Source organism: Rattus norvegicus, chromosome 8 (assembly GCF_021556685.1).
Source record: "Rattus norvegicus strain SHRSP/BbbUtx chromosome 8, alternate assembly SHRSP_T2T, whole genome shotgun sequence".
Taxonomy (NCBI): Eukaryota; Metazoa; Chordata; class Mammalia; order Rodentia; family Muridae; genus Rattus; species Rattus norvegicus.
In genome coordinates, this window is record NC_141541.1 from 116,966,199 (window position 1) to 116,993,082 (window position 26,884).

General features: G+C 42.1%; 1 protein-coding gene across 12 annotated transcripts in view; it reads left to right on the forward strand.

Annotated features, from left to right (window-relative positions):
- Window positions 1–26,884, forward strand: part of Qrich1 (glutamine-rich 1) — a 39,503-nt gene that overhangs the window by 4,336 nt on the left and 8,283 nt on the right. For 8 of the 12 annotated variants that reach the window (XM_087561429.1, XM_087561428.1, NM_001436484.1 and 5 more), the window contains 5 exon segments: window positions 7,158–7,487; window positions 12,530–13,561; window positions 20,755–20,932; window positions 21,490–21,644; window positions 23,016–23,130. In XM_087561429.1, coding sequence (XP_087417555.1) covers window positions 7,179–7,487; window positions 12,530–13,561; window positions 20,755–20,932; window positions 21,490–21,644; window positions 23,016–23,130 — 1,789 coding nt within the window. In that variant the 5' untranslated portion in view covers window positions 7,158–7,178. 12 annotated transcript variants of the gene reach the window in all.

A 26,884-nucleotide genomic window follows, 5' to 3' on the forward strand; every position in this document is an offset into this window, starting at 1 on the left:
TCCAGGCATTGATTTTAAATTCTTGGTTGAAAGTGCGTGTTATTTAAAAATAGAAACATGATGGAGTGGCCCAGGAGAGAGTTTCTTTGACAGACTTTATAATGGGTTAGCATTTGTAAGAATAGAACTAAGTTTTCCACTCTGCGTCTTTGGCAGTGACACCTTACTTTTTAAGAGGTTTGAGGCTCAAAAGAGGCAAGACTGAGGTGACTCAGACTATAGTCTCTTAGAAGTTTAAAACCGGGGTTGGGGATTTAGCTCAGTGGTAAGGCCCTGGGTTCAGTCCCCAGCTCCGAAAAAAAGAAAAAAGGAAAAAAAAAAGTAGTTAAAAGCCTCAAAAAAAACTTGGCTAGCCCAAAAGTAGTGAGTTAATTGGTTGCAGTTAGTCACAGACTGAACTTGTCATACCCTCTCTTAGTGCTGTACTTGACTAGTCAAACAAACAACAGAAGGCAGAAATGAATGACTCTAGGTGAGTACTGGAGTCATCTCTTAATACCTAAAGAGAAGAAGAAAGGAATTAGTGAAAGTGCCCTTGGAGATACTTTTTGAATAATCTTTTCCATGAATCTCACTGTGTTCTGGTCACAACATAATAGCTTGTATATTTAACTTGGTCAGGCATTGTGCTAGTACTAGCACTAGTGAACCTATCAGTCTGGTAACTAGCACATGACAGTATTGTGGGTCTGCTGACTGGAGCGTTTGTCTTCTACAGTGTCCTGCAAAGCAACTAGACTTGAGGTCTTTAGAAGCAAATGCTTGTTTAAGGACTACCTACTATGAACTAACTCTACTGTTTTCTTGTTTTCTATTGTTAATTTCATCTGACTTCCAGGTACTGGGGCTACTCAGCCTATTCTCATAGCTTCTGGATTTTAGAAGTCTTAACTTCTTTACTGCTTCTCACCGGGTCTTTAGCTTAGACTCTAAGGCACTAATTAGGAGTCTTTTGTCTCTGAGTGTTTGTCTATTGTGGAGGCTCAGCCTTTGTGTCTTGTGTGCAGCATCTTAAAGAATTTAACACCATTATTATGTAAATTTTTGGGACTGGATGATTTTGTTAAGAGTTGAAGATTTTTAGGGCAAAGCATATTACAAAAGAATTGTTTGCCCTACTGTTGTAATATAACCATAAAATAGAAAAGGATGACTTATTAAGTATCTTTCTGTCAATATAATTTATGGAAAATACAGTACAGTATTATACAAAAATTTATCAGCTAATACTGTTCTGATTTTTTTCCTTTTTTTCCCTCTTAACTAATGATACTAGGACATGTAAAATTGTATGAGGGTCCCCGTGTGGCCCCCCCCCCCCCCCAAGCTGGGGACTGAACCCAGGGCCTTGCGCTTCCTAGGCAAGCGCTCTACCACTGAGCTAAATCCCCAACCCCCATTTTTTTTAACACATCCGATGTATGTTTCTGTGTCAGGAAATATTTTCAAAATTGTATGTAGCATTGAGGCAAGAAACATCTCTCCCTCATTCCATTGTGACATGGCTTTTTTCTTAGTTTAATTGAAATTTTTTTGGAGTCAGACTGATGTGTTCCAGGCTTGCTTAAAACTTGCTCTATAGGGGTTGGGGATTTAGCTCAGTGGTAGAGCGCTTGCCTAGCAAGTGCAAGGCCCTGGGTTCGGTCCCCAGCTCTGAAAAAAAGAAAAAAGAAAAAAAAAAAAAAAACTTGCTCTATATTATAGGTTAACATGTTTTCCAAAAACAATTATGGTTATATAGATGGCAGTGGGATTTTATTGAAAAGTTAGTAGGGATTTTGTTTGTTTGTTTGTTTTTTTGTGGTTTTTTAAGACAGGCTCTCTCTGTGTAGACTTAGCTATCCTGGAACTTACTGTATAGATCAGGCTGACTTTGAACTCAGAGAGATAAAGTTTCTACCTCTTGAGCACTGAGATTAAAGGTGGGCACCACTAAGCCTGGCTCACAGTATTGCTTTAAAATACACTTGGAAGCTAAGCCTATGTGTAGGGACTTGGATTTGATTTCCAGTCCGCCAGAACTCCACAGTCGGTGATAGCTTGTCTCAAAGGAAGTGTGTGTGTGAGAGTGTGTGTGTGTGTGTGTTTCTGTCTGCCTGTCTCAAATGAACTCTTGGGAGAGTTTGCCATATATGTGATATATATATGTGTGTGTGTGTGTGTGTGTGTGTGTGTGTATGTATGTATATGTGTATATGTGTATGTATATATGTATATATGTGTGTATATATGTATGTGTATATATATATATTTTTTTCAAAACAGCATTTGTTTGTCAGGTTGAAGCTAGCTTGATGAACTTGTGTTTGTGGGATGTTGTAGTGGGATGGGTAGTTTTGAAGTTTGCAGTGGCCTGGAAACAGAGTCTCTATAGGCTACCAGCATATCCAGTGTGTTGTTTTCTTCTCTTTGTGGAAATAACTGTGTTTCTATAATATAAAGGTCTGTTGTGTTGTTATTTTTCTTTTTAAATCATGGGCCAGGTGTGATGCTATACGCCTTTAGTCCCAACACGTGGAAGACAGAGACAGGTGGATCTCCAGCCTGCTTTACATAGTGAGCTCCATGCCAGCTAAGGCTACAGAGTGAGACTCTCAAAAGGGTTTTTCTGTTTCTATATATCTACATGCAGGTGCCCACAAAAGGCAGAAGAGGTCATTGGGTCCCTTGGAACTGGAGTTAAGTTGGTTCCAGCACCTGACAGGTTCTGTTAACTGCTGTGCCATCTCTCCAGTCCCATTGTTACTGTGCTTATGTGGAGAGAAGTATTCACAATGTATGCATTATTTTAAAGAATTGTCATTGGATCATTCTGTTTGAAAGCACCCAAATATAATTAGTATACTATACTTACATGTCGTCCCACAGAAATGTCAGTGAATTAATAGCCAGAAGACTATTTGGTTTTCTTTGGTTTCACTTATTGACTCTGGGTATGTAGTTCTAGTCTTCCCAAGAAGTACACTATTTGAAAAAAATAGTACCCTTATTTTTCTTGAGTTACAGATGTGATAGGAAGAATTTTTTTTAAAGATTTGTATATTTAATTTACATATGTGAGTGCTCTGTTTGCATATACACCTGTATTACCAAAAGAGGTCATTACAGATGGTTGTGAGCCACCTTGTGGTTGCTAGGAACTGAACTCAGGACCTCTGAAAAAACAGCTAATGCTCGTAACCACTGAGCCATCTCTCCAGCCCTAAGTTTTATTCCTATGCTAGGTGGTACAGTGGCACACACTTGATGTCCCAAGTACATCTCAGCACTTGGGAGGCAGAGGAAGGTAGATCGCTTGAGTGCCAGCCTGGTCCACAGAGCATGTTCCAGGACAGCCAGGACTATCTTGTCTCGGAAAAACCATTTTTTTTTTTTTTTTATTCAACTGTGTATGTGTCTGCAAGTGTCATGGACTCTCCTGAATCCAGAGATATAAGCTGCCTCTCATGGGTGCTAAGATTTGAACCTGTACCCTCTGTAAGAGCAGCAAATGCTCTAAATTACTAGGGCATCTCTCCAAGTCCTGGAAGAAGGAATCGTAATTCTTAATTCTTGTTAAAAGTATATAAGAAGCACCTTCCATATGTGAACTATTTAGAGCTGAATGGGACACAGTTTTACAGTTTTGTCTGCCAAGAGTTTTAGAGTCAGATGGAAGACAGTAGATGGTTACCCACAAATGCGACTGTAGATATAGAGTAGAACATCTCATCAGTGAGGGAGAGGAATGACTCAGAAGAAAAAAATTAAGTTTCCAGACATCTGAGACCAACTAAGAGCCCTTTTTGGCAAGAAGCTTCCCTTGGCTTGTTACTCTATTACCTGTGACTGCTTTTGCCCTTGGGTTTGTGCTGCCTAAAAGAGGGTAGTGCAAAGACAGTGTTGACAGACAGCTTAGTAGCTACAGGTCACTGTGCTTTTGTTGTCCTGTCTCTAAACTTTTTTACATTTATTACTTACTTATTTTTGTGTGTGGATACATGCCAGGACACGTGTGTGGAGGTCAGGGGACAATTGTGGAAGTTGGTTCCTTTCTTCCATCATATATGTCATGGGAATTCAACTCAGATCATGAACAATACAGGCATCTTTACCCTTGAGCTATTTTGTTGGTCCCTTTTTTCTGAAAGTCATCAGTTGCTTTCATTGGTTTTGCAGATGACCGTGAACTTCTAGTTCTCTGGACTTGCTAAGTGTTGAAGTTACAGATCTGCAACATCTTGTCTTTTATGTAATGTTGGGGACAAAACCCAGGACTTTGTATGGGCTAGGCAAGCATGTACTCTACCAACAGAGCTATGTCCCCAACTCTTATTTTGTTTTTTTGAGGCAAGATTAAAGAATGTAGCCCAACCTGGCCTTAAACTCACGATCTTCTTGATTAGGCCTCATGAGGAATTACTGGATTGTGGTCTTCCTGGGCCCAGGTCATTTTTGTTTAAGATACTTGATTAAAAAGTGCAAAATTGATTTCCGGATTTTGGTACTTATTTAAGGAACTAGTCAATTCCTTCCAATTTGTTTTAGATTTATTTATTTTTATTTACGTGGATATGGGTGTTTTGTACCCATGCCTGTGGGTACCATGTGCAAGCCTTGTGCTACAAAGGCCAGAAGAGGTTGGCAGATTCCTGGAATTGGAGTTTAGGGGCTTGGGAGCTGCCATGTGGGTACTGGGAATACCCCAGTCTCTGTAAGAGCAGCCAAGGTTCTTAACTACTGAGCCATCTCTCCAACCCCATTTCTAGTTATTTTAATAAAATTAGTCAATATTATATGGTACTTTTTCTCAAATATTTTTCCGAGCACTGTAAGTGATATTTTATTCCTGTTTAATAGAAGGAAAAATATTGAAGTTAACTAGCTTCTAACACTCGATGTCAGAGTGCAATTTGAAACAAAGCGGTATGGTTCCAGAGAGTATGTTTTAGTCATGCTGCAAAAGAATGTGAGCAATGTATGGAAAATGAGATCATTACTTTTCCTTTTTCATCTTTGCCTTTTAAATATTTTATTTATTTATTATATATTATGATTACACTGTCGCTATCTTCAGACACACCAGAAGAGGGCATCAGACTCGTTTCAGATGGTTGTGAGCCACCATGTGGTTGCTGGGATTTGAACTCAGGACCTTGGGAAGAGCAGTCGGTGCTCTTAACCACTGAGCCATCTCTCCAGCCCTCATCTTTGCCTTTTAAAAATGATCTTTTGCTCTTTTTTTTTTAGTGATTTGTAGATGTGGCATGTAGTTCTCACTGGTTTCTGACTTGAGATTCTCTTGCCTCAGCCTGCCAAGTACTGGGATTACATGTATTTAGGGAGCAAGAAGTACACCACTAAGTCCAGGAGATTTTTGGTGTTTCTGATGGGAGGGAAAGAATATGCTCCTTGTCTCTTGGGTCTTGCTAGATGGTATACATAAACAATCTTACTATAGTAGTATTTAGTATTGGAAATAAAATGTCAGTAAGGGCCAGGTGACCAACCAAAGTTATGTAGTAAGACCCTGTTTCAAAAAAACCCAACCAAACAAAAACATGTCACTAAGTAGGAATCTGATCATAACTCCCTCCCCTTGTTTGATATTCTTTCTGTGATATTATAAGGTTATTTATTTATTTATTTGGAGTCAGGGACTCACTCTGTAACTCTGACTGGCTTGTAATTTACTATATAGATAAATCAGGTTGGCCTCAAACCTTTAGATTTCCACCTGCATCTGCCTTTTCGTCTTCTTCTTTTTTTTAAAGATTTATTTATAAATAAGTACACTGTAGCTGTCTTCAGACACACCAGAAGAGGGCATCAGATCTCATTATAGATGGTTGTGAGCCACCATATGGTTGCTGGGATTTGAACTCAGGACCTCTGGAAGAGCAGTTAGTATTCTTAACTGCTGAGCCATCTCTCCAGCCCCTGCATCTGCCTCTTAAGTGCTTCATATAAAGGTGTGTGCAAACAGGAATAGGAATGGTCTTACATGCAACATTAACTATCTAATGCTTGACTTCATAGAGAGGATGGAATTGGCCCAATGCTGGATGGAGGCTATGACTTCAGCCTATTCTGTCTGGTACTTGAATGTGCTTGACTTTTGTTTTAGTATGATAGTTTGGTTTAAGAAATGTTGAAGGCTTGGGCAGTGGTGGCACATGCCTTTTATCCCAGCACTCAGGAGGCAAAAGGGGATGGATCTCTCTGAATTCAAAGCCAGCCTGGTCTGCACAGTGAGTTTCATTCAGGACAGCCAGAGCTGTTACTAAGGGCTGTTCCCTGACTAGGGAAACAAAACAAGCAAAATGTTGGATGATGGGTATTGTACTGGCTTGCACCTGTTCTCAGGAGGCCGGAGAAGGAGGAGGAGAATTTCCTTAAGTTCAAAGCCAGCCTGGGCTACATGGAATTCTAGCACGGGCTGGGCAAAAGGGCTGGTGAAGTATTAACAACAGCAAATGAGAGGCACTTGTGTAAGCCTATGAGTTTTATCCCTGGAATCTGTGTAAATGTGGAAGAAAGGAACAAACTATACAAAGTTGTCTTCTGCCTCGGCACACTTGTCATGTCATGGCATGTGTGCCGTATATTATCTCGTACACACTCTAAAGATTAAAACAAAATACCTCATAGAGATGGGCACCAACACTCTCAAGGCAGACGCAAGTGAATCTCTGTGGGGTTAAGGCCAGCGTGGTCAACATAGCAAGTTTCAGGCCATCCAAGGGTTCATAGTAATAAAATAACCTTATTTTAAAAAACAGAAAACACCACAGTTTATTTTGGGGAAAAATAAAAATATAATAAAATATATATAATATATATGTATACATATATATTACATATATTACACGCACATCTGTATTTTTTCCATTCTCATTGCCAGAGTAATTGTGTCTGTATTTCAAGATTTCCAGATATACAAATAGTAGGGTTGGTAAGGTGGCTCAGTAGGTAAAGCCACCTGCTGCCAAGCCTGATGACCTGAATTTGATCCCTGAGACCCACATAGTGGAAAGAGAACTAACTCAAGTGGGTTGTCCTCTGACCTCTACGAATTCCTTGGCATGTGCATGTCTACACCCTGATAATTAATGTAAAAAATATAAAAATCGGTAAGCTAACAGTAGTAGAGTGTTGACTATCCATTTTAATTTTAGGAACCCTAAGGACTCTGCAATATGAATAATTCTCTAGAGAACACCATCTCATTTGAAGAGTACATCCGAGTAAAGGCGAGGTCTGTCCCGCAACACAGGATGAAGGAATTTCTGGACTCGCTGGCTTCTAAGGGACCAGAAGCTCTTCAGGAGTTCCAGCAGTCTGCCACCACCACCATGGTGTACCAGCAGGGTGGGAACTGCATTTATACAGACAGCACTGAAGTGGCTGGGTCTTTGCTTGAACTTGCTTGTCCAGTCACAACCAGTGTTCAACCACAAACTCAGCAAGAGCAGCAGATCCAGGTTCAGCAGCCACAGCAGGTTCAGGTAAGAGGAGATACTTAGTTGGAGCTGTTAGTAAACTTTTATTCTCTCCGTCTAGGCTGGCTACGGCACTCCTACCTGTACAGACGTTAGAAACGCTGGAGGCTGTTTTATTGAAGTGTGGAATCTTTCATTTTTAATGTGGACTGACACTATCTTTAGCCACTCTAAACTATCAAGACCACAGATACTTTTTGCTATTTGCTTTAGAGAGCTTGAATTGTACAGAATAGTAGAGGCCAGCACTGCATTTGAATGTGAGAGCTTCATTTGACCAAGCCTTTCCATCTTTCTGCGACAGTCTTAGCAAAAGGGACAGGAATGCCAACTTTTGACTCATTGTGGAAAGTGTGGAATTCAGAATTTGCTTTAAAATTAAAATCTGATGTATTGGTGATCTTCATTTAGTTTATACATCTTAATTCTCTGATCATATATAGAATTCTAGGTTGGCATTTTACTACCTAGTAGGTCTCAGATAATGCTAACTCTAACATTAAACTCATTCAAAATGGAGGAGTGAGTGTGTTAGCTGATATGGGGAGTTTCTTTTTTAAGGATCTGTACGTCATACAGTAGTTTTCTTGGCACTGTATTATGATTGAGCTTCATTTTGCTTTGGATGCTTTTTAAACTGGGTATTAGGAAGGATGTGAAGCATAGTGGAAGAGCAGGAATGTGTCTGAGCTAGAAGGGGTGACTGTGTAGTCACAAAGAAGATACTGTGGGAAACTGGGTTCTGAAACTAGAAGTTGGCTATAAATTTTACTTGATTTCTTAGTTAAGAACATGATCTTAATTTTTTTAGTCTTAATTTTTTCATCTGTCAGAAATGGTAAAAATACCAATTGAATGAGACCAAATGAGATAATGGACAAGAAAAGTATCTCTAGTTTCTTATAAGTTTCTCATTACTAAGGTTCAAAAGGTTGAGATTTTGGGTGTGACAGACTTCTTAAAAGCTTTGTAGCTGGGGATTTAGCTCAAGGGGCTGGGGATTTAGCTCAGTGGTAGAGCGCTTACCTAGGAAGCACAAGGCCCTGGGTTCGGTCCCCAGCTCCGGAAAAAAAAAAAAAAAAGAACCAAAAAAAAAAAAAAAGCTTTGTAATAGGGGTTGGGGATTTAGCTCAGTGGTAGAGCACTTGCCTAGGAAGCGCAAGGCCCTGGGTTCGGTCCCCAGCTCCGAAAAAAAGAACCAAAAAAAAAAAAAAAAAGCTTTGTAATACTCAAGATAATTCAATACTATCACCTTTAACATAATTTTCCTAAAAACTCAGGTTTATAAAAGAAGTAGAAAATTTTTTTTTCTTTTCTTTTTTTTCAGAGCTGGGGACCGAACCCAGGGCCTTGCGCTTGCTAAATCCCCAACCCCTTTTCCTTTTTTTTTTTTTTTCTTTTTTTTGGAGCTGGGGACCGAACCCAGGGCCTTGCGCTCGCTAGGCAAGCGCTCTGCCACTGAGCTAAATCCCCAACCCCTCTATTTTTTTTATATCTTATTTTTATTTTTTATTTCGAGATAGGATTCCATACGGTATTCCATGTTGTCCTGGCTACCTTCAAACTCAAAACATACACTTGCTTCAACTTCCTTAGTGCCTGGGATTACAGGTGTATTGCCATGCCAACTTCATTTCCCTCGTGAGTGATTGTAGAGGGTAAGAAAATTCCTCACAGTGCCAGGGGAAGAATAAGATTAGAACCCACTAAACCAGGTAAATTGCCTGTGGCATAAGTAGTGACCTGAGTTCCATTGCTAGAATCCATAGATGAAAGAAGATCCAAAACTGTCATCTGCCTTCTCCTCGTTTGCACTTTGGCACGTGTGCATTCATGTATTACACATGCCACAACAGACATGTTTTAAAACCTCTCCAAATTTAACCATGAATTACACTTGAGTTAACTCAAGTGTAATTCATGCTCTCTGAACGCTGAGGAAGACTGACCCTACAAGTAAGATCCTGTCTGAAAGAAAAAAAAAAAGCAAACCACTGAGTCTTCTGACCATGATGACCCATGCCTGTAATTCCAGCTCTTGGAAGGTGGAAGCAGGAGTATTGTGAGTTCTGGGTCCATCTTGGCCAAAACCATGAAATCTGAAAAATTGCTAAAAATAAAGTACAGATACAGAATAAGGTAACAAGAGAATGCTGCTTTAGGAGAATTTTTGGGAAAATGGAACATTTCCTCTGAATTTACCAAGCTGAGATCTAAAGGCTACTCAGAACAATCCCCTACTATAAACAGCCAAAGATTGAGTACTGAACAAGCATTTTAAAGCATACATTCATTCCTCAAGAACGGGGTGGGGGGGGTCATGGGGGTCATTCTAGGATCCCCTGCAAGCTCATATTAAAATGGCATTGTAAACCAACACATATATTCTTGTGTTCTTTCTTTAAGTCTTGTCTAGGTTAAGTATATTATCCAAAACAGTACTTATGTGCATGAGCTGTGTGTGTGTGTACCTGTAGAGGTCAGAGGTTGAGGTTTACTTATCCTTTACTACCCCCACTCCCCCACCCCTCACCCCCGTGACATTCTCTCTCATCTGGAACTCACTGATTGGCTAAACTTGCTGTTCAGTGAGACCTTGGAACCCCCTGTTTGGAATTACCTAGATGTTATACTTTTCATGTAGATGCTAGAATTCTACACTCAGGTCTTCATGCTTGCATAAGAAATATTTTTATTTTTTACCCACTGACTTACTCCACCTGTCCCTCTAATACAGTCTGAATAGCTGTTATATTACATTGAGGTAGTAATAATCAAAAGAAAATTACAAGTTGAATGTAGTTATAGGAAGTTTTTTGAGACATAGACCCCATTTCCAGGGGAACAAAAACTGAACCAAAAAAATTATATATTTATTACATTCTGCTGTGCATTGAAGGTAGAACTCGAGCATGCTAGGACTCTATCCCTAACCTTCCATTTTACCTTTTAATGTGAGAGTAGCTGTCACTAAGTTGCCTGATATGACCTTGAACACCTTATGCAGGATGGATCTGCTTCCTTTAGGTCCCTCGGTAGCTAGGATTATGAACCTCTGCTGAGTACAGCTTTGGGGACTGGTGACTTGAAGAAGTGTGCCTCAGCATTCAGGGCCTCCCTTCCCCACATCATATACTCATGCTAATAATCCTTTAAGTTAAAGTTGTATATATTTAAATACTTAAAAACACTTAGTTTTTATTTCTGGATCACCTCAGACTTTTGCATTGGCTTATAGTTTTAACAGTTATTGTGCACATGCTAGTTTCTACTCTTTGGAGTGAATGATCTTTTTGTTTTGTTTTTTGTTTTTGTTTTTCAAGACAGGGTTTCTCTTTGTAGCTTTGGCTGTCCTGGAACTCATTCTGTAGGCCAGGCCAGCCTGAACCTCAAAGATCCATCTGTCTCAGCCTCCTTAGTTCTGGAACTAAAGGTACCACCCAACCAGTGTCAAAAACAGGACTTGACTTATTTGATTTATTAATTGTGCACATGTGGGCATGCATGTTGTATATGCATGCATGGCTATGTATGGAGCACATGTGGAGGTCAGAGGATAATTTTGTGGAGTCATTCCTGGCCATTTACCTTGTTCCAGGCTTATGCAACAAATGCCTTTTATCTATTGAGCCATCCTACTGGCCACCGCTAGGATTTTAAATGTGCTCAACATAAAGAGTTAATGTGTTTGAGGTGATTAAAATAAGAAATTAGGCCTGTTATGGTGGTGCATGCCTTTGATCTAAGCATTCGGGAGACAGAGTCAGGTAGATCTTTGTGAGTTCAAGGCCAGCCTGGTTTACATTAGTGAGTTACAGAACAGCCAGAGCTATGTAATTATACCCTACCTCAAACAAAAACAAAATGCATGCATGCAGGCTTTTATGTGGAATTTGGTGAGTGTAGCAAATGTTAGAGGTAGAGTCAGTGTTAAGAGGGCTTGTTCTGGATTCCTCCTACCACTGAGTATACATCAGAGGCAAGAAGAGGAAAACATACTATAGAGAAGCAAAAGGGAAACTGTTAAAAGTAATTTCTGAAGCTAAAATAGCAAGTGGTTTATAGTCTGAGAATATTTGCACTTGTGCACCTTCCTTTTTTCTTTTGTGAAGGTGTTATGAACTTGATATATTGCATGTGCTGGGCAAATACTCTTTAGCTAGATTTATGTTTAGAACTCATTGTGTGCTGTGATAAAAGACCTGCTCCACCATGCCTAATACCAACTCTTAGTATATAGCTGAAGCAGTTTTTTTCCAAGTAGTCCTAAAAAAAAATCATGCCTTATTTTCACCATAGAGAATTCTGTTTTTGTTTTGTTTTGGGGTTTTGTTTGTTTGTTTGTTTGTTTGTTTGTTTTTCTAGACAGGGTTTCTCTGTTTAGTCCTGATTGTTGTTGTAAAGTAGGCTGTTCTTAAACTCAGAGATCCTTCTATCTTTGCTTGTGGAGTGCTGGGGCTAAAGGTACATATCACTACCACCCTGCTCAGGATTCTATTTTTTTTTTTTATTACATTTTTTAAATTTACTGTTTCTGTATATATGTCTGTCTGACTGTTCTTCACGTGAGTACCAAGAATCAAAAAATATTCAGGCTTGGCAGAAAACATTTTTCTCAGTGGGCCATCTTGCCTGCCGTTTATTTATTTTTGGAAGCTTTATTCTCACCACTGAACCATCTCTCCAGCCCCATACATAAAAATTTGTATAGTTTGACATTGAACCAACTCTCAAACCCTAAACGTTTCCTAAATACTTTAAGTATACCACTTATGCTTATACCACTTTACTAATGGACAAAGAACCAAGAAAACAAAGTTGCGATGTTTTTACTTGTATCCTGTTAATCGTGTCTTACTTCCTGGGATGGATATATCTGAGTTAATTCAGTGTGATGCTGAGTTTGGTTTGAGGTATTGTGGCTGCAGAAGCATTGACTGATACGGCACCCCTTGCTCACATTACACAGGGTCCTGCCGAAAAGTTTTCTTGGAAACTGGATTTTGATGCTGCCTGCCTTTTCTCACCGATGACTCTTGTTCCTGCAGGTACAGGTGCAGGTACAGCAGTCTCCACAGCAGGTCTCAGCTCAGCAGCTTTCCCCGCAGTTCACCGTTCACCAGCCTGCTGAGCAACCCATCCAGGTCCAGGTGCAGATCCAGGGCCAAGCACCACAGTCCGCAGCCCCCTCCATCCAGACTCCATCACTGCAGAGCCCCAGCCCCTCGCAGCTGCAAGCAGCCCAGATCCAGGTGCAGCACGTGCAGGCAGCGCAGCAGATCCAGGCTGCAGAAATCCCAGAGGAGCATATCCCACATCAACAGATCCAAGCTCAGTTGGTGGCAGGCCAATCTCTTGCTGGGGGCCAGCAGATTCAAATTCAGACCGTGGGCGCTCTTTCCCCACCACCCTCCCAGCAGGGCTCACCCAGGGAAGGGGAGCGGAGGGTTGGCACAGCCAGTGTCCTTCAACCAGTGAAGAAACGCAAAGTGGACATGCCCATCACCGTGTCCTATGCCATCTCAGGGCAGCCAGTGGCCACCGTGCTGGCCATTCCACAAGGCCAGCAACAGAGTTACGTGTCTTTGAGGCCAGACTTACTGACAGTAGACAGTGCCCACCTGTACAGCGCCACTGGGACCATAACTAGCCCTACAGGAGAAACTTGGACCATCCCTGTTTATTCCGCCCAGCCCCGGGGGGACCCTCAGCAGCAGAGCATTACCCACATTGCCATTCCCCAGGAAGCCTACAATGCAGTTCACGTCAGTGGCTCACCCACGGCTCTGGCAGCTGTAAAGCTGGAGGATGACAAGGAGAAGATGGTGGGCACCACATCCGTAGTGAAGAACTCCCATGAAGAGGTAGTGCAGACCCTTGCAAACTCTCTCTTTCCAGCACAGTTCATGAATGGCAACATCCACATTCCAGTGGCTGTGCAGGCTGTAGCAGGCACGTACCAGAATACGGCTCAGACTGTACATATATGGGACCCACAGCAGCAGCCGCAACAGCAAACTGCACAAGAACAGACACCACCACAGCCACAGCAACAGCAGCAGCTGCAGGTCACTTGTTCAGTAAGTAAGACTTAAATCTGTAGAGTGTAACAGAACTCACCTATAGTGTCTGAATTATTTAATTCCATCATGGGGGAGGGAAGAGAGAGAAACAGTAGATGGGGAGGTGGTTATCATTCTTGGAATTCAACAAAATGACCAGTTATTCTTTGTAGTTTTTAGAGCGTGTTTGGGTAAGATGCTATCTTAGTTAGGGTTTACTGCTGTGAGCAGACACCATGACCGAGGCAAATCTTATAAAGGACAACATTTACTTGTGGCTGGCCTACAGGTTCAGAGGCTCAGTCCATTATCATCAAGGCAGGAACATGGCAGCATCCAGGCAGGCATGGTGCAGGAGGAGCTGAGAGTTCTACATCTTCATCCTGAAGGCTGCTAGTGGAAGACTGACTTCCAGGCAGCTAGGATGAGGGTTGAAAGCCCATGCCCACAGTGACACACCTTGCCTCCTAATAGTGCCACTCCCTGGGACAAGCATATACAAACCATCATATTCTACTGAATATGAATCTGGGGGCCATAGCCTAGCCATAGCATAGTAAGAAAATACATTTAGTTCAACTTCCAAAGCTCCCATAGTCTATAGCAGTCTGAACAGTGTTAAAGTCCTAAGTTCAAAGTCTTCTGAGATCCATCCAATCACTTAACTGTAATCTCCAAAGCAAGACAGGAAACCAGCTGGGCAAACCCCAAACTCTGCATCTCCTTGCCTGGTTTCAAGGTGGACTTCAGATCTCCAACTCCTTTTTCATCTTTGTTGACTGCAACACATTTCTTTTCCTGGGCTGGTTCTACTCCTTGCTAGCAACATTCCTTAGCAGATATCCTGTGGCTCTGGTATTTCAAACATGTTTGGGCCTCCAAGGCACCTTCAGTGTTAAAGCTTCTTGATTTGATACCGGGATCCACACATGATCTTCTGGGTTCCTCCAAATGGTTGGCATCACTTCTCCAGTTCTGCCCTCTGTAGTACTCTAAGCTCAGGTTGATCCACTCCCTGCCGCTGCTGTTCTTGGTGATCATCCCATGGTACTGGCATCTCTACTATGCTGGGTTCTTCACTGCAACTAGGCTTCACCAATAGCCTCTTCATGGTGCCAAGCCTCACATCTTTGCATGGCCCCTTCAGTCCTGGGACATCAACTGCAACCGAGGCTGCACCTTTACCAATGGCCTTCCCTGGCCTCTCAACAGTGCCAAGCCTCAGCTGCTCTCCATGACCCTTTCAGGCCTTTAAAACCAGTACCACCTGGGTGACTCTTACACATTACCAAGTACAGCTGCAGCAGGTGGTGCAACCTGGGCTATCTTTGGAGCACAGCTTCTTTGTGTTCTAAGAAAATACTTCCCAGATTTCACCTCAGTTAAATTTCACCTCACCGGGGCTGGGGATTTAGCTCAGTGGTAGAGCGCTTACCTAGGAAGCACAAGGCCCTGGGTTCGGTCCCCAGCTCCGAACCAAAAAAAAAAAAAAAAAAAAAAAAATTCACCTCACCACTAATTTCTTAGCTCCAGCTAACCAGCACCAATTGTCCCAGCAGTCCCTTCTGTTGACTCTAAATCCAGAGAGCCACATGGCCAAAGCTGCCGCGTTCTATTACATTATCACTAGCTTTGTTTTCCAACTCTTTCACTGCCTAAGCATATACAGAAGCATACACAAACCATCACAGGTGTCTATACTATTTCTTTGTAATGTCCTGTGATGGTGAGTAGAGTTATGCTATGAAGAGTGGAAGACCCAAAAGTGTTAGGTACTGTTCATGGGTTACTTATACAGCTGTAGTTGAACCATTAACTTAGCACACACAAGTAGTAAATTCCTGATAGAGACCTTGTAAGATAGCTTTTTTTCTTTAGTTATCTTTGAATATGGTATAAATAAATTATAAGAATACCTCTTAGTAGGTCTGTTGAAAGGAGCTGGATGTGAGGGTGTACACCAGCAAAACCTGCACTTGGGAGGCAGAGGCAGGAAGATCACTGAGTGCGGGGGGCCAACTTGTTCTTAGCAAGTTCCAAGCGGTCCTCGGCTACATAATGATACTTTGTCTAAGAAAACAAAGGTGGGGAAAATGGCAAAAGTAAAATTAGCAACTGGCCCATTGTTGCACATACTTGCATAACACCAATACCTCAGTAAATGAGGCAGCAGGATCTCAGGTTCTTTAGGGTCAGCCCAGGCCACATAGCAAGAATGTCTAAAACAGGGCTGGAGAGATGGCTCAGTGGTTAAGAGCCCCGACTGCTTTTCCAGAGGTCATGAGTTGGATTCCCAGCAACCACATGGTGGCTCACAACCATCTGTAAAGAGATCTGATGCCCTCTTCTGGTGTGTCTGAAGACAGCTACAGTGTACTTATATATAATAAATGAATAAATCTTAAAAAAAAAAAAGAATGTCTAAAACAGAACAAGACAGTTTCTTCCATGTTTATATCACTGAATAACTTGTGGGGAAGACAATTAATTGCGAAATGACCCTCAAGAAGAACAGGTGAGAATGTGTTGAACTCCACAATTACAGTGAGTTGGGGAGAGTGGTCCCTTAAAGCCTTCATTCATATTTCCTGTCTTTTAAAACTATATTCCTAGTGAAGCCTTCCTCTTTTGACCTCACTTTCCCCCATCTGTTTCTGACTCTTTCCAGTCTATTTTATTCTCAGTGCTCTAGGCGTTATCCGTAGAGAACGATCTCTACTTTTATCCATTTTTCTGTGGGGGTTTAACTGGCTCTCTTGCCTCAGCCTCTCAATTACTCGAGGCCACATGTGTGTACACTGCTGCATCTGGCTTCAGTTGTGGGTTTTTGTTGTTAAATCTTGTTTTTTCTTTTTTTGTTTGTCTTTTTGAGATGGCTTGTTTGTTTGTTTGTTTGTTTTAATGGCTTCTTTATGTAGCCCTGGCTATCCTGGAGCTCAATCTTAGACCAGGCTGCCCTTGAATTCAGAGATCCACCTCCCTTTGCTTCTGGGATATTAAAGGCGTGGCCACCACTGCTCGGCTGATTGATTTACTTTTATTTATTTTATGTATGTGGGTGTTTGGTCTGTATGTATTTCTCCGCACCATGTGTGAGTATTGCTTGTGTACCCAGAGGAGGATGTAAAATCCTGTAACTGGAGTTACAGATGGCGTGAGCTGCCATGTGGTACTGCAAACTGAATCTGGGTCTTCTGGAAGAGCAGTCAGTGAGGGTTTGGTTGGTTGGTTGGTTGGTTGGTTTTTCGGGGGGGGGTTTTTGTTTTGTTTTTGTTTTTGTTTTTTCAAATAGGGTTTCTCTGTGTGTAGCCTTTGTTGTCCTAGAACATGATCTGTAGACCAAGTTGTCATTGAGCACAGTATCTGCCTGCCTCTGAGTCTTGAGTGCTGGGATTAAAGGCATTGGCCACCCTCGAAGCTAGTGTTCTCCAGCCCTGTTACCACAGTTCTTAACTGGGGAAAAGAGCGCTTGTGAACTATTCTTGTACAGAAATGTTAGAAACACAAAAAGGATGCTGGTATGGTAGAGCACATCTGAAATCCTAGCACTTAGGAAAAGGGGGGCAGAGGCAAAGTTCAAGGCCAACATTGGCTACATAGAGTTCTAGGCCAGTGTACAGTACATGAGACCCTGTCTTTAAAAAAAAAAAAGATAGGGCTACGGAGATAGCTCAGTAGTTAACAGCACTGGCTGTTCTTCTACAGGGTCCATTTCAATTCTTAGCATCCTCATTGTGTGTCTTACAACTCCAGCCACACAATGAATCTGACCCTCTTTAGCCTCCAGGGGCACCTACTAACATGTACACATATAAAAATACAGATATACACACATAAACAGCTTTTTAAAAATAAGGGGACTGCAGCGATGGCGCAGCACTTAAGAGCGCTGGCTGCTTTCCCAGAGGACCTGGGTTTGCTTCTCAGTGCTCACATGGTGGTTCAGAACTGTCTTTAATTTGGGTTTCATGGCATCCGTTGCCTTCTGGTGTTAGCCACCCCACCTACTCCCTTAGATTTGTTTTGTTTTGATTTGATTTTAGTTTCCTAAAATAGGCTTTTTTGTGTAGCTTTTTTGGCTGTTGTGGAACTTGCTCTGTATACTAGGCTGGACTAGTAAGACAAGTTATGTTATTTTCATCCAAGGAGACTCATGCAAATACACATCAGACACAACCACTAAAACAGAGTAACCTTTGCTATTTCACAGACCCAGGTATAAACGGAGAGAAGTAAAAACAGAACACAAAGGGTTAGGTGTACAAGACAGCGTGGAAATACACTTGTTTTATTTTCAAATTATGGTAGAGCTGAATGTGTGGCTTGATGGTGTGGCACATACATTACACAGACAGAAAAGGTAAAAAGTATATTCAGTAGTGATTACTGACTGACCATGAGCAACTGATAAACTATCATGCTCTATTCTGTTTTTTTCTTTCTGAATATTTTTCCAAAACAAAATTTTGGGAGAGAGGGGGAATCAAGACAGTTTCTTTGTGTTGCACTGGCTGTCCTGGAACTTAAACTGTAGATCAGGCTAGCCTTGAACTCAGAGATCTGCCTGCTTCTGCTTGTGGAAATACCAGGACCAAATCATATGCACATCTTGGAAGGACAAAGAACAGTGGTTCTGCTCGCTTGGTCACTCTTAAAATTTATTCCCCTGAGACAGGTTCTCTTCACTGAACCTAAAGTTCATTATTTTGGGCTAGGATGATCACCAGTGAGTTCCTAGGATTCATCTGTCCCCTGGTCCAGTGTTGAAGTTCCAGACATTCTTGGCCATGCCTGCCATTATTTATGGGTGCTGGGTTATCTCCCCAGCCCCTCTTTTCATTCTTCAATTTTATTTTATGTGTACGGGTGTATTCCCTACATGCATGTCTGTTCACACACTATGTGTCTGCCTGATAGTTTTAAGATTCTTAAAGAAAGGCAGGACATGGTGGTGCACACTTTTAATCCCAGCATTCAGGAGGCAGAGGCAGGAGGAAAACCTCTGTGAGTCAAAGCCCCTCTGGTCTACATACTGAGTTAAGGGAGAGCCAGGACTATAGAGAGACCCAATCTCAGTCAGTGTGTGAGTGTGAGTGTGAGTGTGTGTGTGTGTGTGTCTGTCTGTCTGTCTGTCTGTCTCTCTCTCTCTCTCTCTCTCAGACACACACACACACACAGTTGGGCATGGTGGTGCACACCTTTAATCCCAGCACTTGAGGCAGAATCTGGCGAATCTCTTGAGTTTGAGGCCAGCCTGTGTACTGAGAGAGAGAGAGAGAGAGAGAGAGAGAGAGAGAGAGAGAGAGAGAATATATGAATATGGATGAATATATATTGAATATGAAAGAATGAAAGTGGATTATGTTCTTAGGGGTGAGAATATGGGTTTGAACTTTATGCTAGTATGGTGTCACGTGCATGTAGTTTCAGAACCACTTAGGAGGCTAAAGGGGGGGGGGATCACAAGTTTGTTTGTTTTTTTTTTTTTTTCTTTTCCTCTGGAGCTGAGGACCGAACACAGGGTCTTGCGCTTGCTAGGCAAGCGCTCTACCACTGAACTAAATCCCCAACCCCTGGGATCACAAGTTTAAGGTCAGTCTGAACCTGTTCTGTGTGAAAAAATACAAGGATTTTATAAGCTGGAAAATGACCATGAAGATTCTGAAGTCTTACCTTTGATTGTTTTACAATGGCAACCTTTTGTCTTACTTGTCTTTGTAAATGGTTGTTCTAGACTAAAATAATCTCCGGGAACCCCCCCCCTCCCCGCCCTCCCGCCCAAGCTCCTCCATGCTGGGATTATAGGCATATCATTCCCACCTCAGCAGGAAAACTTCTTTGGGATGGGGGTTTTCCTAAACTTGCTATTAGTTCAGGGTGACCCTTTGCTTCTACTTCTACAGCCTCTGCCTTTGCATTTCTTGGATTGCAGATGGGAGGAGCTACCATATGCAGACTCCCAAGGTGCTGGACACTGCCTCTGGGGTATTGCACTCACCACTGCTCCAGCTTTGCTGGTGTGGATTGCAGTCCCTCCTCATAGAGGGTCACTCAGATCATAGTCTGGGAGTAGAACTTTCTCAGGTTCCAACCCAGATGTGTTCAGTCGCTTTATACACATCTTAATAAAGTGCCTAAGTGTTTTATTTGCATAGTGAAGTTTTGAAGCAGTGTTTGAAAATAAACCTCTATTTACTTAGGAAGTTGTTTGTTTTTCTAGAGTGTTTTACTGTGTATCCTTGGCTGTCTGGAAATCCAACTGTCACTGCCTCCTGAATGCTGGAGTTAAAGGCGTGTGCCACCACTGCCTGGCTTACTTAGGGAGTTTTAAAAAGATTGATACTTGGCCTCTGCCCTTTGAGAGGTTCTAGGGCATTTTGTACTATTGGTGTTGTAGGGTTTTTTTTTTTTTTTTTTTTTCTTTGTGTTTCTTTTTGGCAGGGTGTGGTTCCAGATAGGGTTTCCAGATAGCTCTGGCTGTCCTGGAACTCATTTTGAATTTGAACTTATAAAGATCCCCCTGCTTCTGCCTCCTGAGTGCTGGGAATAAAGATGGGCACCACCACTGCCCAGCTCCTTTTTCTTTTCTTTGTTTTTGAGACCAACTCCTACGTCCTGGCTGGCCTTGGATTTGCCATAAAGCTCGGACTGGTCTCAAACTTGAGGGCGCTCTGTACCCTGCCTGAGCCTCTGAAGTACTGGTAGTGCAGTCATGTTCTGCCATCCTTGGTTTATATTGGTGTTTTGAAACGAGAATCAAGAGCTAGCATGATGGCTTAGTGGGTAGCAGCACTTGTTCCAAGCCTGACATCCTGAATTCAGTCCATTCAGTCACTCAGAACCATCTAGTAGAAAGAGAAGTGGCTTCCACGAGTTTTCTGACCTCCACAGGCCCATCAGTGACATACATGTACCCACACACTTCACATGCACATTCATAACAGTTCTGAATGTCATAAACATGTTCAGTGAGAACTCGGTACAGTCTGAGCGGAGGAGTGCTGCACTGACTTAGTTACATTGCTACCTTTGATGTCCCTGTAACCAGATAAATTCTGCAAAGCATGAAAACAAGACAGCAAGAAGAGTTGGTTTGGGTGGTTGGTATTGTTTTCCCAAGTGAATAAGCAGTTAAGTTTGGTTTTCTGGTATTTTTTTTACTAAAGGTCCTAATGAAAAATATTGACAGTCTGATGGTTTCCCTCTCATAGGCACAAACTGTTCAGGTCGCTGAAGTTGAGCCACAGTCACAACCGCAGCCTTCACCAGAGCTTTTGCTTCCAAATTCACTGAAGCCAGAAGAAGGGCTAGAAGTATGGAAAAACTGGGCTCAGACCAAGAATGCTGAACTAGAAAAGGATGCTCAAAACAGATTGGCCCCCATTGGGAGTGAGTGTTTGGGAGGGAGAGGATGATGGGTGTGTCAAAATGTAAGTACAAGAAAAACAATCCAGGCAGGTAGCACCCCCCTGGCTCTAAGGACTGAAGAATATACTTGGAAGTATACTTTGTGTCAACGATGAACAGGATACAGTCTTCACCTCATGAATGAGCAGGGTTCATAGGATCGCCTGAGACCAGATTTTTAGATCTGTGTGTTTCAGAACGAAAGAAGAATGGCTTCTGGAGGACCTGGGAGCTGCCAGTGGGTTGTATTTAAGCCTGTCTAAGCTTGGACTCATTTACTTGCTCATAGTACAGAGTGTGGTTGCTGGAGTTTTCTACTTACATTTCTTGGCTCTTAGAGTAAAGAATTTATTGGTGAAATAGCATATGTTAGTATATTAATAGGGAAGTTCTGATCACAGATCTAAGTGGACATTTCTAACCTGAACCCTAGTGGGCAATATCCTCTCTGAGCCCTCCTTTCAACAATGTGATTAACCAGTTAGGGCAGCACTGTCGCCATGCCAGGACTCCCATTCACCTTAGGACTTGTATTGTAGGGCGCCAGTTGCTACGATTCCAAGAAGATCTGATCTCATCTGCTGTGGCTGAATTGAATTATGGCCTTTGTTTAATGACACGAGAAGCTCGGAATGGAGAAGGTGAACCCTATGACCCAGATGTACTCTACTACATTTTCTTGTGTATACAGAAGGTAGGAAACAGATCTTCACATAAACATATTTGAACTGGAGTCCCACTGAATGTTTTCACTTTAGCATAGTTTGCTTAAATGACAAGATGTGAAGAAAAACTGGTGGCACAGCTTTAACCCAGCGTGTGGTGGCAGAGACAGGCTGGCCTTTGAGTTCCTGCTGGCCAAGCCCACGTAGATCCTGACATTTGTTTGAGTTTTGTTGAGACAGGAAATCTCTGCATACCCTTGGCTGTCCTGGAACCCAGAGATCAGCTTGGTTCTGCCTCTTAAGTCCTTTGATTAAAGGTATACACCACCATTGCCCGATTTATTTATTTATTTTTTTCCGGAGCTGAGGACCGAACCCAGGGCCTTGAGCTTGCTAGGCAAGCGCTCTACCACTGAGCTAAATCCCCACCCCCACCCCCACCCCCTTTTTGTAAATAAAGGCTTAGATGTTTACTCTAGAAAAGAATATATACAAGGATGCCTAATTCTGAGAGAAGTCAGCCTCCTTTCATCCCTTTTTTCTTCTGATCCTAACCCATAACTACCTGACTTATTTTATGTGATGTCTCTATTCACAGAAGGCTGCTGTAGTATTGTAATCTCCCTTTACAAAAAAGGAAATTAAAAGATTTGCATGTGCTAGGGCTGGAGAGAGATAATTCAGCGGTTAAGAATACTTACTGCTCTTACAGGACCTGTGTTCAGTTTCCAGCATCCACATGGTCGTTCATACCCATCCCTAACTTTTGTTCTAGGAGATCCAGTGCTTTCTTCTAACATCTAAGGGTACCAAACATATATGCAGAGATACTCACCATACATAAATCTAAACAAAATTAAAACTGAACACAGTACCCTGCCTTTAATCCCAGCACAGGGGTAGAGGTGGGTGGGTGGGTGTTGTGCAGAGGCTGATAGATCTCGGTTCAATTCCTGCTCTTTCTACTTTGTGAGTTTTTGAGTCATTTTATTTTTTGTGTGTGTGAGTAGGCATGAACAACTACAGGCAATCGTGGCTACATGGATGTTAGAAACTGAGTCTCGTCTTCTCTAGGAGCTGTTGTGTTCTTAACTGCTGAGCCATATCTCTATTTCCCTCCCCCATGGTTTTGACTACAGGGCCTTGCTTATGTGGGATAGTATTCACGAAAGATCCCTTGTTGGCTCAGCTCTCAGGAACATAAGAATCTGCTCGTGTAATTTAAGGTGTGCTATGGAAATGACACAAGCTGGACAGTTCTGACTTAACTACTTTTTTGTTGTTAGAGAGAATGGGTAGGGTAAGGCGGTGGTGTTGGTGGTGGTAAAAAAATGTTTTGTTTTCCTAAAGGCTTTGCTCAAGAGACTACCTGTAACATTTGTTAATTACTTTTCTTTTAGTATCTTTTTGAAAATGGAAGAGTAGATGACATATTCTCTGATCTTTACTATGTTCGTTTTACCGAATGGCTACATGAAGTTCTGAAGGACGTGCAGCCCCGGGTCACTCCACTTGGTAAGAATGTCCCTGGTCTTTGAATCCTTTTTTAAATGTGAATTGGTGTTTTGCCTGCATGTGTATCTGTCTGTTGGAGGGGGTTGGATCCCCTGAGACTGGAGTTAAGAGTTGTGAGCTGCCATGTCATTTCTGGGAATTGAACTTAGTCCTCTGGAAAGAAGCCAGTGCCTTTAACCATTGAGCCATCTCTCCAGCCCTCCACTTGGGCTTTAAGAGGATTGGTAGCTATGGATATGGTGGCACACATCAGCGAGGCAGCAGAGTCAGGTGGGTCTCTAGGAGTTCTAGGCCTGCCAAGGTTTCAAAGAAAGATCTTGCCTCAAAAATAAAAACAAATAAAATAAAATAAATAAAAAAAAATAAAAATAAAAATTGCTCCCCCCCCCAAAAAAAAAACAAACCCCCAAAAAACAAAAAAGAAACTCAATAAGAACAAAAATATGGATAGCATTTGGCTGGCTGCAATTACAATTGGAGGAAAGGGTCTGTGATTCACAGGTATGAGTCTTTGGTACTTTCTCTGTTAGGAAGGGAACATTTCACCAGAGGCTGTGGCTCTTGGGGCTTGCAGAACTGGTTGTCATGTAATTACTACCAACTTTTCTACTTGTCCAAATTTATTAAGAGTCATTGCCAAGAATGATATCTATCTTCTACACCTATCTACACCTATCTTTGGGAGCCTAAAACAGGAAGATTGCTTGAATCAAAAGATTTAAGATTGGAGTGGGCAAAATTGTGGCACCATTATCTGAGTATAAGCAAGTGAAGGAAGCGGTGAAACTCAGACCATCATTGCCTGCTATCAGAACATGTTGCTCAGTGGTTAGAGTACTTGTTACAGAGTGTCAAGCCTCTGTTCCTGGCACCCACATAGTAACTCAGAACCATCTGTGACTCAGGTTCCACTAGATCCTATACCTTCTGTCCTTGGAACTGAAATTACACAGCTGTCAACCATGTAGGTGCTGGAGATTGAGTCTAGGTTTAGTGCTTTAAACTACCCATACGGCCTCGATTGCTGTGAACCAAACTTGAGTGTTCTGAAAGTGCAGAGTGTATTCTAACCACTGAGCTGTCTCTCCAACCCTCAAAATGCTTGTTCTAAGAATGCGTTTCTCATTTACTCATCCCTCTTTTTCCCAAAGTCTTTGGCAACCGTTGATTTTTTTTTTCTTTTCTTTTTTTCGGAGCTGGGGACCGAACCCAGGACCTTGTGCTTGCAAACGCTCTACCACTGAGCTAAATCCCCAACCCCGATTATTTTCTTATCTCCAGAGTTTTGCCTTTTCTAGAATGTCAGAGATTTGGAATTGCTGCTGCTGTTGCTTTGATTGGTTGGTTGGTCTTACTGCTTTTCAGTGTATCACTGTGTCGTGAGTCCTGGCTAGCTTGGAGCTTAGAGATCTGTCCACCTTTGCCTCCAGAGTGATAGGATTAAGGGCATGTGTCCCCTTGGAACATAGAGTCACCTGGTTTTGCCTCCAAAGTGTGTCATCATGCCCCACTTGGAATGACCTCATTATTCTCTTGTGATTGATTTTTCAATTAGCAATGCACAGTCAAAGCTCCCGTGTGTCTTTCTAACTTTCTTTCTTTCTTTGAGGCAGAATCTTACACACCTCAAACTATGTATGTAGCTCAGGGTGACTGAGTTTCTGATCCTTCTGTCTTTATCTTGTACATTCTGGGGATACAGGGGTGTGCTACCATCTCTAGTGTAGTACTAAGAATTGAACCCTTTGTGCATGTCAGACAGCTACCAACCATAGCCACCTTCCTATTCCAGGGTTTGTTTTGTTGTTGCTACCCTTTTTTTTTTTTTTTTTTTTTGAATGGCATGTCTTTTAATTCGTATAGGTGTTTGGTCTGCATGTCTTCTGTACCATGTATGTATGTATGTATGGATGGATGGATGGATGGATGGATGGATGGATGGTAACCACTGAGTCCAGAAGAACACATCATCCCCTGGAACTGGAGTTACAGCCAGTTCTGAGCCTCCATGTTGTTTCTGGAAATGGAACCTGGGCCCTCTAGAAAAACAGCCAGTTCTCTTAACTGCTGAGTCATCTTTCTAGCCTCTAAGATAGGGCCTGTGCTGGTCTCAAATTTATTACGTAACTCTTAACTTGTTTGTTTTGTGGTTTTGTTTTTAGACATGGTCTCAATATGTAGCTTTGACTGTTCTGGAGCTCACTGTATAGACCAGGCTACTCAGCACCTCACAGAAAATACCTGCCTCCGCCTCCTGAGTCCTGGAATTAGAGACCTGCAGCACCCCTGGCTGTGATCTCTTAAGTACTCAGCTCCATACCAGGCTCCGCAGTTTTGTTCTTCATGGTTTATGTTTGTGTCAGTTACGTGGTGGGTGTCGTCTGGGTGCCGGGGACCACCAGTGCCATATCAGGAGCTGAGCCTTACTTACGTGTGAACCGTCCAGTTGAGTACTTGAAATTGAACTCACGTCCTCTGGAAGAACAGCATGTGCTTTTTAACTATTGCACCATCTCTCCAGCCCCTTCTCAGTTCATTCTAGTACTGAATACATTCCCATTTGTGGATATATCACATTTTACCCATTCAGGTTTTGAAAGACAGCAAGTACTAAGTGCTCTTAATCCCTGAAGACAACGTTCCAGCCTGTTGGGGCTTTTTTTGGTTGGGTTTTTTTTTTTTTTTTTGTTTTGTTTTGCTTTGTTTTGTTGTTCCTGATTTGTTTTTTTTTTTTTGAGACAGGTTACTTTGTGTAACCCTGGCTGTCCTGAAACTCCTTCTGTAGACCAGGCTGGCCTGAACTCACCTTTGTCTTCCTCTGGAGTGCTGGGATTAAAGACGTGCACCAGCACTGCCTGATCACATCAGAGCTTTCTGTGAGCAAATAACTTGAGGGGAACAGACAGACGGTGCTGGACATAGAGCTACCCAGATAGGAGAAAGTTAACTCACACAGAAGTCATTTCAATAAATGAGCCTAGAACTAGACATTTGTGTTCAGAAAAGTTCATTTAAACTCAAGCCTAAAACTTTACAAAATTAACTGAAGATTAATCACAGACCTAAATATAACATGGATTTATATTTTATGATCTGACACCCTCTACTGGACTTCTTAATCACAAGCAACTTAGGTAGCACACAGACACAGATGCAGGCAGAGCACCCGTTCATGTTAAATAATAAAATAAGCTGGGATGATGGCTCTCTGAGCAAATTGTTTGGTGCACAAGCAAGAAGACGTGAGTTCATATTTCTAGCACCTCTGTGAAAGGCTGGGTGGGACCTGTAATCCCTCCACTGGAAAACATGCAGGCTTACTTATAAAGTGTAGCCGCTTTGGTGGATTCCAGGTTTAGAGGGAGACACTGTTTCAAAACATAGTGTAGAGCGCAATTAAGACACTTGATTTCAACTTGCGTCCTCGGTACATGCCATCCTGCATGTGTGCACATTAACTAGGGAAAAGTCATGTTCACCTCTGATTTGGTGGTGACTTTTTAGGATATAATAGTAGAAGCACAATCTGGGAGAAAAGTTAGCAACTTGAACTTAATATTTACAAATTGGGGCTTGAGAGGTATCTCTGTTTTTGAAGGTACTTGCTGTTTTTACAGTGGACCTGGGTTCAGTTTCCACCACCCATATGGTGACTCATAACTGTCTGCAACTTTAGTTCTAGGAGATTCAATGCCTTCTTCTGGGGTCTGTAGGTATCAAGCATGCATGTGATATACAGACGTGCATGCAGGCA